Here is a 16,005-nt window from a genome sequence, read left to right as displayed (position 1 = left end):
CTACAATGGAAAAAGAAGAGAACAAATAAAAGTATAAACCCAAATTTTTCACATCCATTAACTTGATCTGCTTACACCCATGTGAGGAAAAAGAACAAAGGTACCATATATCCATAGAGCCGTCAAATCAATGGATAATAAAATCATCAATCCAACCAAAAAAAAATATATATATAAAAAACAAAAATAAATACAATGCCCAATCAAATCACGTGATTAATTTTCCCACACATTCCCACAATTAGAAAAAATAAAATCAGTTAAGTTTTACCCCAACAACCCGTAGGTTTTATTTCAACGATTATATATAAGTACAACAAAAGTGTACCTAAATGTTTACGTTATTATCCCAATAATTCTATACTCTTGTCTTTTTGCTTCAATACTCTTTGTTCATTAGTCAATAAACACCTTGACCATGTCCCATAGCTGCACCATTTGATGACGTGTCCCATGCGTCATCTGTTATAAACTGCATCCACGAATCGTCTTTATCATCTACTACTTCTTCAACGCAGGCGGAAGAAACTCCCACTTCCGGCGACATTGTCTCGTATTCATTATTGTAGTTATTGTTATTATTCGAATTGATCTCCTCCATTGACGCCGTCGTGAAGCTACATTGTCCCGTTTGTAATTGCCGTTCTGATTCCAACTCTGAACATATTCCGTTCTTCTTGAATACCCGACACAATGCATACGAGTCCTGCCGCAAACAATTTATATTTTCAATGTTAGAAAGTATACTTGAATAAACATTTTTGTACTTATTCAAGTATAATGAATATGAGTATTTGTCTTATATATAATGAATAATTAGATACGGCTTTTGTCTTCGTCGCAGTAAAGACAAAGCGAAACCCTAAGCTTTTGTCAGCTTACAGCAAGAAACGAATATATATCATTTTAACAGGCTTCTAAATAAGCCTTAATTTGAATTAAAATTTACACATATCTTTCTATTAATGTATATAGTTATACTAAAAGAAATGGAGAATTATCATGTTAGTTACTTTTTTTTTTGTTTAACAGCCATGCATCTCTACGAAGTTATCTTTTTGTTTGTATAAGTTACATTTTGATCATATATGTAGTAACTACTTTACTAATTACTATCATTTGGTAAATATAATCGAGTGATGAAAAAACGATCATTTACCTGAAGCGAAGAGGGATCGTCACAATCCTTATCATCGAGACGATACTCATGCATAACCCAATCCGTACGGATCCCTTGAGGAGCTCTTCCTTTATAATAAACCAAAGTCTTTTTCATACCAATCGCTCTGCTTTGACTTGTCACTCTCCGATCTTTGCCAGTTGATTTCCAGTATCCACCTCTCGTTGCTCGGTTCGTCCTAAACCCGTTCGGATACTTCCGGTCACGTGGCCCAAAAAAATACCACTCCGGATCTCTACTTGGTAGAAACGACTTCTCTACAGTTTTATTTATCGATCACAACAACTAAAAATCAGTTCATATCAATATAGTGCGACGATAAGGCTATTCGCCAAGAACATGGAATTATATAGTTACTGAAAATGTGATAAAAAGGTAAAACATACGTACCTGCGAGGTCCCATGGCTCGCATTTGTAGAGATCAACCTCGGGGATTATATCAAGCTCGATTTCTTGACCGTTGATCTTTCTTTTCAGATAATAGTTTACGAGTTCTTCGTCAGTCGGATGAAATCTAAAGCCTGGAGGTAATCCTACTGGAGCCATTATAACTCTCAGAGACAATTAACAATATTGGGTACTTGTGAGTTCACCTCATTTGTCTTCTCTTACTCAAACTTATACATGTATATATATATATATATATACTTCTTTTTTGACCGCAAAAATATATATATATATATATATATATATATTAACTTATATGGTCATTGGTCACTAAATTGATTAATTAATTATTATATTTTCTTTACTTATATTATTATATAGATCTCTCTCTTTCTTTCTTTTTCTCGACGTTCTTCTTTTTGTTGTTTTTATCTTTCGCTTTATCTTTTTTGGAGATTCTTGACAAACGTTACTCGCAAGCTCCTTACAATTCCTTCGTTGTGAAAAAAGGTTCAAGTTTGATCTCGTTATTAGCATAATATATACACTTATATAGCCATATATATGCCTTTACATGTACATGTGATCAGATGAAGGAAATCGCCTAGTCCAACCTGTTAGAACCATCATGCAGAGCAATATGGAACTAGAGAGTAAAAGAAAGATTCTGTATCAGCAACATTAACTTAGTCTCAAGCTAGTTTGTGACTGAAGTAGAAAATGAAACATATCATGGAATAAATAATGGCAAAAACGATCGAAGTGGGGATTTGGGCTGCTTTTTGCGGTTGTAGTTGTAAGTAGTAGGCCGAAAGAATTTAGGCCCAAATAGTTTTAGAGGCCTAGATAGTTTTAGGCCTCTTATGGATCAAGACTTCGGGGGTTACGAGGTCTGGAGGTGAAAGCTCTGGTACGAGATGATAAGTCTGAAACTGCTGGAAGCATGGGAATATCATATACTTTTCCTAGTGTGGAAGCCATTTCTTGACCAAAATTGAGGTTTCAAGAAGAAAGACCCAAGCAAAAAAAAAAAAAAAAATCTGATACCGATGTAAATAGTTGAATGAAGCAGAGAGTTTGAGAGTTTTGGTAAATTGGAAAAAGAAATAAAGGTTGGAGACGAATGACCAAGACCAAAGTCAGGGTTTCTTATTCTGTCATAGTGACTTTTAATTACATTGTTGATTTCTTTGTTCCTAAGGGTTCTCTCTCCTCTATTTATGCTTTTTTTTTTTTTTTTTTTTTATTAACGGAAATGAATTGATAAATGTTTATAAAAAATTAGATGGTGGTGAATATTTTTGTGAAAGAAGAGGGAACCAAAATAATATTCACTTTTAGATATTCACAATTTTATCAAATTCACGGTTATTTGAGATTACCAACTGTCACTATATCATTTGGAGACAAATTGTCATTACACTAACACCACATGGGTTGCTTCTGTTTCTTTATGGTTACTTGTTTCAGTAAAAGTAACAAAAAAAAAGGCAAAAACATTACAAAAAGCTTTGATTAATTTACACGATCATAACAATATAGGCCGAAATTATGAGAGCCCAAATAGTACTCTAGCAGTGTGGTTTTGAATAATTCAAGCTAGGCCTGGGTTTTCTGTTATCCGTTCGGTTATCGGTTGGGTCCATTCGGTTTCGGTTCTTTCGGTTCAAAAATTTAGTATCCATTCGTATATTTTGAAATTTCGGTTCAGTTTCGGTTCGGTTGCAGTTCTTTCGGTTTTAAAATTTAGTATCCATTCGGTTATTTTGCTTAGGATATTTTCGTTTATTTTTGAGTATTTTCGGATATTTTTGGATATATTTCGGTTATTTTTGGGTATTTTTACTTTTTTTTTTTTAATCTATTTTGAAGTGTTTTTGATTATTTGGTCTACAAAATATTGAAAATGTAATTGTATTTCGGGTATTTCGGTTCGGTACCGATTCGGTTACGATTATTTCGGTTATAAAATTTAGTATCCATTCGATTATTTTCAAATTTTATGTTCGGTTCGGTTCTTTTTTGCTTCGAGTTCGGTTCGGTTCGGTACATTCTGTTCGGTTTATTTGTCTAGGTCTAATTCAAACTAAATACATATTTTTATTAATTGAGTATGGGACGTTAAATACATATTTTTATTAATTGAGTTATATATGTTTGTTTTTAAAAATTCGAATCAAAATGTATGCATACATTTTTTTAGATTTTTATTAATTTAATAGTATTACAGTAGAACCTCTATAAATTAATACTCGATATATTCATAAACACGATAAATTAATAAATTTTATCGGTCCCAAGTCGGGGCAATGTAAAAGTTTACTAAATTCGATAACATAATAAGATAATAATTTTTTTGAAATCCCTATATAAAAATATAGTCCCGATAATATCATAAATTAATAATCATGTAAATTTGTGTGTGTATATATATATATATATATATATATATATATTAGAGTTTTTCATAAAATAGCCAAATTTAATCTATGTTTTCTAATTTTGAATATGCATCATTTTTGTTTTAATAGTGGTATATGTTTTTCAAATACAAATATAGATATTGTTATTTATAAATTTTAATTTATGTATATCGTTTATATATGTAAATTTTATAATCTTTGTTATTCATTGTAAAAAAAACATTGTTTTCTTTTCGAAATATCAAATGTTTAAGTCTATAACTATAAAATTTATAACATTTAAAACATTAATTTTATTTAGATCACATCGTTTTCCTCATATTTTTTTTAAATTTTTTTAACAATTAAAAAAAAATTTCTATGAATTAATAAATATTAATTTACACTATAAATTAATACATATTAATTTATAGATAAATTAATAACACTATAAATTAATAAAATATGTTGGTCCCAACATTATTAATTTGTAGAGGTTTACTGTATATGATGATTCAAAACAATTAAAAATAAAATCAAACAAACATAATAAGTGAATCATAATTTTAAATCTTAACAAAATCTTCTAAATATCTATATTATTAAGAATTATACAAAATTATATGAATATTTCTAATTTATTAATTAATGTTCAAATCTTTTAATTGTATTTAGTTATATGGATACTAAAGAATTAATAGTAAAGTTGTTTGGATACATAAATATAAGTAATGAAATTTTTTGTAAATACTTTAGAAAATAAAAGATTCTTTCTAAAATATACTTTAAAATGTATATATAAATTCAATTCCTCCACATTCATTATTGAATACCATGTTTTAAAACGTGAAAACGTGATGTGTACCAAATGTACATTGCTTTATCCCATGTTTTTAATAGAAATTTAAGTTATAGTTGAAGATTTGTTTCTTTTAGCTTTTGTTATAAAATAAAATTATTGTAAACACTGTGTTACGTGGAAATTTTTATTCTACTTGTGTTTTATATGATAAACTAAAATATTATATACCATCCAAATAATAATATATGTTAATCTTAAAAGGAAGAATATTGATGTGAGTAATCTTTTTAGGTGGTGTTATTCAATGATGGATTTTAATAAGAATTGAAATCCAACATTAATCCAGTGTTATTCAACTAATGATTATAAATCTAACGTTAAAATCTGGTGTTATTAGATCTTATACTTCATTAGATTTTAAAAGTTTGGTGTTATTCAATGGTGGAGTTAAAGTCAATTCTTTAAGGTTTGTAAAATCCAGTGTTATTCAAAACTAAAAGACTTGAAAAATCTTTGTATATTAAGTCATTTCAAATGAAACCTCTTTGGAGTTTCATGAGTAAATTATTAGAATCAAAATCCAAGATATACTGCAGAGATTTTGAAATCCACACAAACAGATTCTTAAAACCAATATCAAAAAACAAATCTGAACCTTAAAGAATTGACTTTAACTCCACCATTGAATAACACCCCCTTAGCTTTTAGTTTTTGGATGGGGATTTGAACTTCATTATTGGTTCTATCAGATGACAAAACAAAAAAGAAATAAGAATGAAAGTTAATTACTAGAAAGTAAAGAAGTACTATACTGTTATGTCTTTCAAATTAGAAAAAGTGGGAAATCCATTTAAGTATAAATATTAAATTAAAAGATCCAATTCAAGATTGATTTATTAATATAAAGAATAAAATCTAAACTTCTAACAGTCCAAGTGAAAATATAAATTTATTTTGAGATAAATGAAAATCTTATAAATTATAATGTTAGATGGATGTCATTTTATCTTATAGTTTTTTAATAACATAAAATATGTATTATTTTTTCATGATTCATAACTAAAAATGTAACTTTTGAGTCTTTTTCTGGTCTATATAAGATTGAAAACATGTGAAGGTTAAAAACACAATTTGTAACGGAGAACTTACCAACATCTACTTTCAAAGAGTATATTCCAAAGTAGATAATACAAATAGAACTCATGATGATGTCTGATCTTCCAAAAGATTTGGTAGAGGAGATACTTTCTAGACTTCCGGCTACAACATTGAAACGATTACGATCAACTTGCAAACTGTGGAACTCTTTATTCAAAGATGAGGGATTCGCCAGAAAACACTTTGAAAAAGCAGCAAGACAAGATTTGGTTGTCATGTTGAAAGACTCTAGGGCCCATTCAGTCAGCGTTAACCTCCGTGGAATTCACAACAATAACTTTGATCCATGCATAAAGGACATAGGTGAACTTAGCCTAAGTCAAGTCGATATAAATAAAATGGTTCATTGCAATGGTTTATTGTTCTGCATCACGAAGGACAACATACCCATGGTTTGGAATCCTTGCACAGGGGAAACCAAGTGGGTGGAACCGAGAAGAGTATACGACAAATCTGATAGATTTGCTTTCGGATACGAATACAAGAAATCATGCTATAACTACAAAATGTTAAGGATCCAAGATGCACATGGCATAGAAATCTATGAGTTTAACTCAAATTCATGGAGGGTTCTTGATGTCACATGTGACTGGTGCATAATAACGCATGCAGTTTCCCTGGAAGGTAATGCTTATTGGTTTGCTTCAGAATATAAAAAAGGAACAGAGCACAATACTTGTTTAGTAAGTTTTGATTTTTCAAAAGAGATATTTGAAGCCATGGACGTTCCATTTCAGTTTATGAATGGTTCGGATATTGTGGCTCTATCTGTTACTAGAGAAAATAAACTTGCGGTGCTAATGCAGCGCTGGGCATTAGAGATGGAGATATGGGTCAGAGATAAAATTGAACCCAATGCTGTATCGTGGAACCAGTTTGTAGAAGTGGACATGGGGTTAAAACTTCCAGCAGGTACTGATAATATGTTTTCGTTTAAGACGACTTTTTCCATCGATGAAGATTATAAAGTCGCTCTGGTGTGGCATACAGACCATGATACAGACGCAGAGTCAAGGAAGTGGATCGAGGATATAAAGATATTCATTATTGGAGAAGATATATACAGAGAAATAGTAATTGGGAAAATTGATTATCGATATAGTTACCCGCTTATGTACAATTATGTTCCAAGTTTGGTTCAAATCTAGTAATTTGGAGGCAACAAATAAATATCGGGTGTTTAGTCACAGTTAAAGAAACTAATCATCCTCTTACATCTCTTGTGTTTTTCTTTGTTCGTGTCTATTGAATAAGTACGTAGTATGAATATTAGTCTTATTTATTTTGTATATTTAGCTCCTTCATTGCATCATGTAAACTTATGAACTCCGTAGTAAATAACTAAATATGATTTGTGAGCCATCCAAATTTGAAATTATAATAACAGTATTTCTGCTCATTCCTCATCTTACAAGCTTCATATATAGACTCGTGTAAAAATTAGATCGTGATATATATGTTGAAGAGTTTAAATATATAAAAATTATTTAACAACAGATGTTAAAAAAAAAAAAAACTGTAAACGAGGAATCTCAATTTTGAAAGGTGACTACGGATGAGAGAAATTATCTTATTAAAGCAATTACACTAATTCATATTTTGCACTGAATTTTTTTTGAATTCAAGTGAAGCATTGAGCTATCTTATGATACAAACACACAACCTATGTGACAACCACCAAACTTACATATCATCATCAATCCATCGAGAATGAAGCATATAACCTAACGGATGTAACTAGACTGAGCACTGTATACTCTCTGAAGCCGTCTCCTTCGGTATCTCCAAGCCACTTGAATCTGCCGTAGCCTCCAATAAGGAGACTCATACCTTATGGCTCCTTGGACTCTATGGCTCCTTAGGAATCTCGAGAACAAGCTCGCTACGTCTTCAAGATCTGCTATACTCAGCGAAAACGCTTCCACATTTGTCACACACCTAACATTTCTGTTGCTAACCAATCCCTTTGGTGGCATCTTTATTCTCGTCCCATCTGCAAGTTTCAAAACATATTCAGTTTCGAGTTTCTAACCCAAAACTTTGATATTTATAAACACATAGAGTCAAAGGGGATGTACCAGGGTTTACAGAAAAGCGTTTGAGGCACCAAGTGAGAAGTTCTTCGCCACAAACGTCGCCTTCCGATAATGTAAGAACAGAACCGTCTTCTCCAATGCTCTCCATCTCACCTCTCACAATGAATACCATTTTCTCAACTAGACCTCCGCTGTGCAACACTGTGCTATTCCCTATGTATGTCCTCTGTTTCAGCCTCTCACTGATGGCATCTAAGATTGATTCATCCATCAACGAAAATATTCTCACCTACGAACCCAACATCATTTCAATAATCTACCATGGTTAATCTATGATATTCTTGCTTTTAAGTATATAGTCTCAACAATGGTTAATCTGTGATATCATAACTATTACTTTGGTTTCAGCAGCAGTCTCTATACACAGAACTGCACTCTGATATAAATTTACCTTCTTGAGAAATTTAAAGAGGTGTCGTCTTATATCTCTTTGAAGATCATCAGGCATATTCTCAAAGAGTAATTCTTCGTTAACGCCTCTGGTAGCAGCCCAGTTGAACCGTTCAGCCTCTCGCACCCTCCTGAAAATGTTCAACCATTAATCAGTTAGTTTTATAGTGACACACTGAAATTGAGACCAATGTAATTCTTCAAACAAAAATATTCAACTGTGAAGCAAAGTTTGATAGGGATAGTCCACATACTTTCTTATACCATTTGGCAACCGTCTATGGCTCATCCATTGCTCCACATCACGCCGTCTCAGCGTCATTTCCAAATTCCTAATATGGACAAAGCACAATCACCAGAGTACTTGGTAATTCAGAAACCATCCATTATGTCTTGCAATATCTACTTTTATACAGTGATGCTATGATGCAATTGTATACCTTTTACCAAGAGCTTGAAGGAAATTTTGCATATTACCAATAAGAAGGGCAAAAAGCAAAAGCCCCAGGCCAGTGATACCCATAGTAAAGAAGACCTCCCCTAGAAAGTAGCTTGGGACTTGGTTTCCAGCAAGAGTGCTTATTTGCTTTGAGAATTATAAAAAGAAAATGACATTAATGAAGAGTTCCAAATATGCCACTCAATGCAAAGTAGTTGAGTACTTGTTCTTAAATTGCTGCTAAAAAACTGAATAAAACCAATTACCTGGAAACCCCAGAAGAGAGAGTAGCTGTATCTTGTGAAGAGACTAGAATGATTGGTAAGATTGACTGCTTTTAAATATATTCCATAAGGAAAACCATCTTCTTGGAAACAAGCATTGTCTTTCCAGGCAGCTCTTACAGATACATTGCAATTTCCATTACCACAAGTCCACAACTTATAAGATTTCGACATTCACGCTCAAAATTACCGCAAGCATATTGAAGGCATTGATTAACTCTCTGAAAGATAAAACAGAAAAAAAGGAAACAAACAATGAGAAGATAAGTATTTTAAGAAAAGCCAGCCAGCAATATGAAAAGACACTAGATAAAAGTGAATGACCTAATTTTTGAGAGTTTGTCATACCTGCAGACCAAAAAGATACCAGCAAGAGCCAACAACATGTCCAGCAAGCATGAAAGTGAGAAGATTAATGACAAAATTAGCCCAAGCTGACTCAAATATGAACCCGGTCTGTGTTTGTCCAGCAAGAAATGGTAGAAGTCTATATAACTTTGAAGTGTATTGGAAAAGAACTACAGCGCGTAAAAGGTTTTTCGTGTAGTTTGCCCCGGATATCCCAGAGGCCCCCAAGTGTTCTGGTATTATCCATAATATCAGTATCTGTAAACAAAAGAAAACATGCAAGGAGAAATCTGCGGTATAAATGAACATCTTCGATTACCATTACTTAAAACCACTCATAGGTCTAACATTACAATACCTGTGGAAGTGGCATCACTATGAACAAGTCAAGGAAAAACTTTCCTCTAAAGTAATGAAGGGCAATTTTTTTGGGATGACTAACTAACTGGCCAGCACCAACTACCGTAGACTCACGAGCTACATAGGCCATTCGGAACTGGAACAAATATGCAAGAAGAAGCATTAAAGCAAACATATTTTGTTTTGATAAAATCATAAAAGGGAGCAAAGGAAACACACCTGAAGCAGAATGTTCACAGAGATTATAATATCTGTTACACTTTTAACAGCTACCAAAGCTTTAGCCATCGGCCAATCAATCATAATGCATTTGTTTTGCTACAGTAAGAAAAGAAAGATGGTCAAAAAGGTGGTTCAAAGGAAAAGGTAGAGAGAGATATCTCTGAAGGAAAAACATACCTCTTGAACTTTTATGAGGAAGAAGAAGAGAGGATCTATAAAAATAGCTAACAAGCATGAAAGGGCGAAGAATTTAGTCCAGGTTTGAACCTCTTTGGCATGAGGATTCATGATTCCAGGTAAGTATCTATTAACAGAGGAAGCAAATCTCCTCGCCCAATCTTTAGCATCATCATACAGAGCATTATGGAACTGAATAAAGAAAACAAAAGACTCTGTTTCAACAACATTTACTTGAGCCTGAAGCTATTTTGTGAATGAATGAGTAAGTAAGAACTTAAACATACCGGGGAATAAAAAATGGCAGAAACTCTGGGAGTAGGGGTTTGAGCTGTTTTACGGAAGTAATCAGAAGGGCAAGTAGTACAGTAAGGATCATTACACATCCCTAATTGTCCAGATCCCAAGAGATTTGCGTATTTCAAAAGGGACTCATCGTCTGAGGAGTTTTTGTGTTCAAGAGCAGAAAAAGAAGGATCCCTCTCAGGCTGAGAAGAGACACCAACGGAATCAGAAGAAGGAAGAGGAAGAAAGAGAGGTTCAGGTTTGCAAGTAGAGTAAAGAGGACCACTCAGTTGAAGTAACGGAGGATGTCTCCGAGTTCGAAGAGGACCTGTGTAGCCAAAAACCACAGTTGAATTTTCAAATCCGTCAACGGAGGAAGAAAGGTTTGAGAGGGAAACGGTACGAGTCCTGGAAGTGAAATCACTAGTACGAGACGATGAGTCTGAAATTGGAAGCAGAGGAGTCTCCTCGTTTTCGTTGAGTGAAGCCATTTTCAGACCAAAATGAAAGTATCAAAAAGACCCTAAAAACAACCAAATCTAGGGCATAAGGAGAAAATCTGAGGCGGAGAGTTACGGGGAAGTTGAAGCAGAGTGTTGAGAAATTTGGTAAATTGGGAAGAATAAATAAATGAAGGAGACGACGACCAACTTAAGGTCTTTTCGTACCCCTTCAAGCAAGTCAGGGTTAGCCTACCAAGCAAATGCATTGTTATTATTATGTCTGAAAAAGTCAAGAAGAAGACTTGACTTTTAATTTCATTGTCCGTAAAAGGGTCCTCCTCTGTTTTTCTTTCTTTTTTTTCACTGAAATTTCCATAAAGATAAACCACGGATGAAATACAGAAGCAGGTGGACAAACATGAATGTCCAGAAAAGGGAAGCAAGGTGAAATAGACAAACAATTGATGAATTGAAACCACTTTGATACCATCTTTTTTTCATTTCTATCTTTATGCCATTTAATCAAAGCCATTCATTCTCTTCCTCGCACTTCTCATACCTTGGTTCAGATCGAGAACTTCTCCTGATGAGCTTTTCTGCTACAACATTTTCAACATGTCTAAATCATTTTTACACTTTCTCTCGTTATTTCCCACTTCATTGCTACAATAGTCCATCTGACACGGCAGGAGACAAAAGGGTTTGAATATCTCCATCGAGAAATCAAAGGTTTGGATGAAATACTCAAGAGTCTCGCGATTATGAGCAAGCCAATAAAGATTCCCGTTCAGGGACAAAGGATCCTTGGTGGGCCAGTGGTTGAAAGGGGTATCAATAAACTTCAACGCCTGAGATGCACACTCGTAGATCGCAACTTTGTAATAACCTTCCTGGAGAGAGTCGCTGACTCTACGGATACAATTAATATACCCCAAGATCTTGTAACCCTTTTCGGGTCTACAACTATCGTATCCTACACCAAAAATATGGAAACCTTTATCCTCGTACTCGATCCATCCAACCTGTCTCAACCACGAATTCCAAACCGCAACACCTTGTTTCCAAATTTCACGAAACAATAACCCATCGCAAGCCATGATAGTTGTAAATTTCGTCTTCATAGGCTGACAATGAAAGTCATAGGATAGCTCACGCACCTCTATCGTTCCGCCCATATCGATGTCTATCGAGTACATCTTCTTCGATTCGGTCAGGAAGATGAATTGGGTACGGGTACGACTCAAGTGCTTTTTGACAAAGCTCTTATCGTAGAAAAGATCGTTCCAGTGTTTACATACGGATCTGAACCGAACAAGAGATCGAGGTGGAAGCCGAGACAGTATCTCTTCCTCCAAATCCCACGGAAGCTTCCCCGACGCCATTAGGTGTTCTGTTTTACAAATTCTTTTAGTTTTTTGGTCAAACTGTTTTTGCAAGTTTCTGTCATTTAATAGCCCAACTTTCAAATTGTAGCCATTTGACACACCAATTTCATAAATGGCTAATTTAAACATGACAAATACGTTGACTTCCATTTAGCACATTACAAAATCGTTGACCACGCCAAAACACCAAGCCGTTAACAGATCCGCTAACACCTGTTAACACCCGTTAAGCCCCGTTAAAACCTCCGTTACTTCCCAAAACGAAGTCGTTTTGGTTTTAATCGAAACTTCAAAAAATCGAAATCCCCAATTCTGAGAAAATCAAATCCCTAATTTTTCGAAAGAGATTCTCCGATGAACTAGCAATTGTGAATCGTATCGAGGATTGGGTCTGTAATTGAAGCTGAAATGCAAGGCGAATTAGATAGAGAAGAAGGGGTTGTCGTCGGAGATGGAGTTCCATGTCCTCCGACGGAAGAAGCTTCAGAGTTAGCTGGCGGAGCTCAATCTTCTACCGGAGCTAAAGGTCGAGCTTCAGGACGGTGTCGGAAACGAAAAAGAGTCAGAAATGAAGAAGAGGAGGATGAAGAACCTGAAATGGTGCATGAGCCTGACATCGAAGATGACTGCGCCGTGTATGGTGATGAAGACTGTGATGCTGTTGATGATGCAGTTGGTGGTGGAGATAATGATGTTGTTGATGATGCAGTTGATGGTGGAGATAACGATGATAATGGTGGTTTAGCTGTGGAAGAGAATGTTAACATGGAAGAAGATTTTCCCGAAGCTTTAAGAGGAGACCAAGGTGATACAGATTCTGACAGTGGGGATGATATCTGGGAGGATGACAAGATTCCAGATCCTTTGTCATCGGACGACGAAGATGAAGACAGAGCCGAGGAAGAGGGAAATCAAAGTGAAGAAGAGGATCCAGAGGTGTTGCTAGCTCTTGCGAAAACTTTCAACACTCCTGATGACTTTAAGCTTGCTCTTTTGAGATACTCCTTAAAGACAAGGTATGACATTAAACTCTATAGGTCTGAAGCTTTGGTAGTTGCTGCTAAGTGTTGCTATGTTGGTGATGATGGTGTTCCTTGTGGCTGGAGAGTCTATTGTTCATATGAGAAAACAAAACATAAGATGCAAATAAGAGCATATGACAGTGAGCATATCTATGTTAGGTCAGGATATTCTAAGATGTTGAAGCGGTCTTCAATTGCATTATTGTTTTAGGAAAGGCTGAGAGTGAATCCAAAACTTACAAAGAACGAGATGGTTGCTGAAATTAGGAGGGAATACAACTTGGAAGTAACTCCAGATCAGTGTGCTAAGGCGAAGACCAAAGTGCTGAGAGCAAGACATGCTAGTCATGATGATCACTTTTCAAGAATATGGGATTATCAAGCTGAGGTTTTAAAGCAGAATCCAGGGACAGAGTTTGAGATAGAGACAGTTCCAGGGCCTGTTATTGGAAGCAAGCAGAGGTTTTATCGGTTATATATATGTTTTAAATCTCAAAAGGATTCTTGGAAGCAAACTTGTAGACCTGTGATAGGGATCGATGGAGCCTTTCTGAAATGGGATATAAAGGGTCATCTTCTTGCTGCTGTTGGAAGGGATGGCGATAACAGGATTGTTCCTATTGCTTGGGCAGTTGTAGAGATAGAAAACGATGATAATTGGGACTGGTTTATGAGACACCTCTCTGCTAGCTTGGGACTCTGTGAAATGCAACATCTAGCTATCATCTCAGATAAACAGTCGGTTAGTTTTCTTGGTTTATTAGAGTTTGCTTATGGTTTAAAGTCTTCTATGAATGGTTTTCAGCTTATTTTCTTGTGTTTTCTTATGTCATTTCTGCAGGGTCTAGTCAAAGCTATCCATACCATACTCCCAGAAGCTGAGCATCGACAATGTTCAAAGCATATAATGGACAATTGGAAGAGGGACAACCATGATATAGAACTAACACGACTCTTTTGGAAGATTGCCCGCAGTTACACCACAGAAGAGTTCAACAATCAAATGGAAGAGCTTAGGAAGTACAATCCTCAAGCTCATGCAAGTCTTCAGCTTACTAATGACATGGTCAAGAGCCTTCTTTAGAATAGGGACATGCTGCAATGACAGCCTCAATAATCTCAGTGAGTCTTTTAATAGGACTATTAGACAGGCTAGGAGAAAGCCTTTGTTGGATTTGCTAGAAGACATCCGGAGGCAATGCATGGTGAGAACTGCAAAGAGGTATATCATTGCTGACAGATTGAAGACAAGGTTCACAAAGAGAGCCCATCTTGAGATTGAGAAAATGATAGCTGGGGTTGGAAATTGTGAGAGATATATGGCCAGAAACAATTTGCATCAAATAGAAGTGAATGGTGTTAGTTACTTTGTAGATATGGAGAAGAAAACTTGTGGTTGCAGGAAGTGGCAGATGGTGGGGATCCCTTGTATTCATGCGGCATCTGTGATAATAGGAAAAAGAGAGAAAGTTGAAGACTATGTCAGCGAGTATTATACAAAAGTAATGTGGCGAGAAACATATAGGGATGGTATTAGGCCTGTCCAAGGGATGCCATTGTGGCCTAGAACAAATAGGTTGCATGTCTTGCCACCACCATGGAGAAGAGGCAACAGAGGAAGGCCTAATAATCATGCTAGGAGAAAGGGAAGAAATGAGACTGCTTCTTCTTCTAATAAGAACAAGATGTCACGGGCAAAGAGAATCATGACATGCTCTAACTGCCTGCAAGAAGGGCATAACAGGCAAGGATGCAAAAATGCAACAGTCTTGAATCCACTACCTAGACCAAGAGGAAGACCAAGAAAAAGGCCGGTATGGTTTTAAGCTTTTTATGTTTTATAACTCACTGAATTCATGTGTTTTCTGTTTTACAACTCACTGTTTCATGTGACAACTCACTGAATTTATTCTAATTTTTGGTAGGCGCCATAAGTGCTTGCAACATTTTCTAGTCAAACTCATCCTGGATCACAAGAGCAAGTGCAAGGCTCACAAGGATCACAACCTCATCTTGGCTCACAAGGACAAGGGCAAGGATCACAAGCTCATCTTGGCTCTCAACAAGGATCACAACCTCATTTTGGATCACAAGGATCACAACCTCATCTTGGCTCACAAGGACAAGGGCAAGGATCACAAGCTCATCTTGGCTCTCAACAAGGATCACAACCTCATTTTGGATCACAAGGATCACAAGCTACATCATGGCATCGATCACACGGTGCACAAGCTCATCAAACGCATGGAGCAGATTCACAAATTCAACCAGAAGCACAACCAGAAGGACAAGGATTTGGTAGATTTGCATCATGGTTTCAGTGTTCCACTTGATAAAGATTTTCTGAAGTTATTTTGTTTCTGAACAAAACCTTTCTATCGGAGTATTTTGGTCTGTTTGAACCTAACTTGTTGTTGTTTGGTTTTTCTACGACTTGTATTGTTCTTGTATTGTTCTTTTTGTTTAGTTGTATGAATGGTTGTTGGTCTTTCTGACATAACTCTTATTGATCAACAGAAGACAAATTTGTATTTCCATTACCAAAAGCACAACTCACAAGGATCACAAAGCCATAATAGCATTACATTAAAGCAAGACACAACACTAAAGACACAAACAACTAA

The 16,005-nt window shown here is 35.3% G+C and overlaps 5 protein-coding genes across 5 annotated transcripts; 2 read left to right on the top strand and 3 right to left on the bottom strand.

The window, feature by feature from the left end:
* Nucleotides 1-34: 34 nt before the first annotated feature.
* On the bottom strand, nt 35-1,827 carry LOC9321291 (NAC domain-containing protein 86). The gene is made up of 3 exons (XM_002883037.2): nt 1,571-1,827; nt 1,160-1,437; nt 35-706 (listed from the first exon to the last, which is right to left on the bottom strand). Exons 1-3 carry the CDS (start codon nt 1,725-1,727, stop codon nt 401-403), a joined length of 741 nt encoding a protein of 246 aa, XP_002883083.1. The 5' UTR covers nt 1,728-1,827; the 3' UTR covers nt 35-400.
* A 4,099-nt stretch (nt 1,828-5,926) lies between these two features.
* Nucleotides 5,927-7,368, top strand: LOC9319149 (putative F-box protein At3g20705). The gene has a single exon (XM_002885178.2). It carries the CDS (start codon nt 5,975-5,977, stop codon nt 7,076-7,078), a length of 1,104 nt encoding a protein of 367 aa, XP_002885224.2. The 5' UTR covers nt 5,927-5,974; the 3' UTR covers nt 7,079-7,368.
* A 112-nt stretch (nt 7,369-7,480) lies between these two features.
* LOC9319148 (probable cyclic nucleotide-gated ion channel 20, chloroplastic) lies at nt 7,481-11,170 on the bottom strand. The gene is given in 12 exon segments (XM_021033449.1): nt 7,481-7,923; nt 8,009-8,255; nt 8,418-8,547; nt 8,671-8,748; nt 8,857-9,002; nt 9,122-9,292; nt 9,295-9,360; nt 9,488-9,745; nt 9,846-9,983; nt 10,067-10,165; nt 10,247-10,438; nt 10,534-11,170. Coding segments are annotated over 12 exon segments (2,283 nt in total). The 5' UTR covers nt 11,023-11,170; the 3' UTR covers nt 7,481-7,654.
* Nucleotides 11,171-11,248: 78 nt separating this feature from the next.
* LOC9319147 (F-box protein At3g17710) lies at nt 11,249-12,404 on the bottom strand. Its single transcript, XM_002883035.2, has one exon. It carries the CDS (start codon nt 12,354-12,356, stop codon nt 11,574-11,576), a length of 783 nt encoding a protein of 260 aa, XP_002883081.1. The 5' UTR covers nt 12,357-12,404; the 3' UTR covers nt 11,249-11,573.
* A 1,194-nt stretch (nt 12,405-13,598) lies between these two features.
* On the top strand, nt 13,599-14,876 carry LOC110230460. Its single transcript, XM_021033550.1, has 2 exons — nt 13,599-14,123; nt 14,223-14,876. Exons 1-2 carry the CDS (start codon nt 13,632-13,634, stop codon nt 14,463-14,465), a joined length of 735 nt encoding a protein of 244 aa, XP_020889209.1. The 5' UTR covers nt 13,599-13,631; the 3' UTR covers nt 14,466-14,876.
* The last annotated feature ends 1,129 nt before the right edge of the window (nt 14,877-16,005 follow it).

The sequence above is a fragment of the Arabidopsis lyrata genome, assembly GCF_000004255.2.
Source record: "Arabidopsis lyrata subsp. lyrata unplaced genomic scaffold ARALYscaffold_3, whole genome shotgun sequence".
Lineage (NCBI taxonomy): Eukaryota > Viridiplantae > Streptophyta > Magnoliopsida > Brassicales > Brassicaceae > Arabidopsis > Arabidopsis lyrata.
The sequence above is the reverse complement of the archived record's forward strand: the minus strand, read 5'-3'. Positions and strand labels throughout refer to the sequence as shown.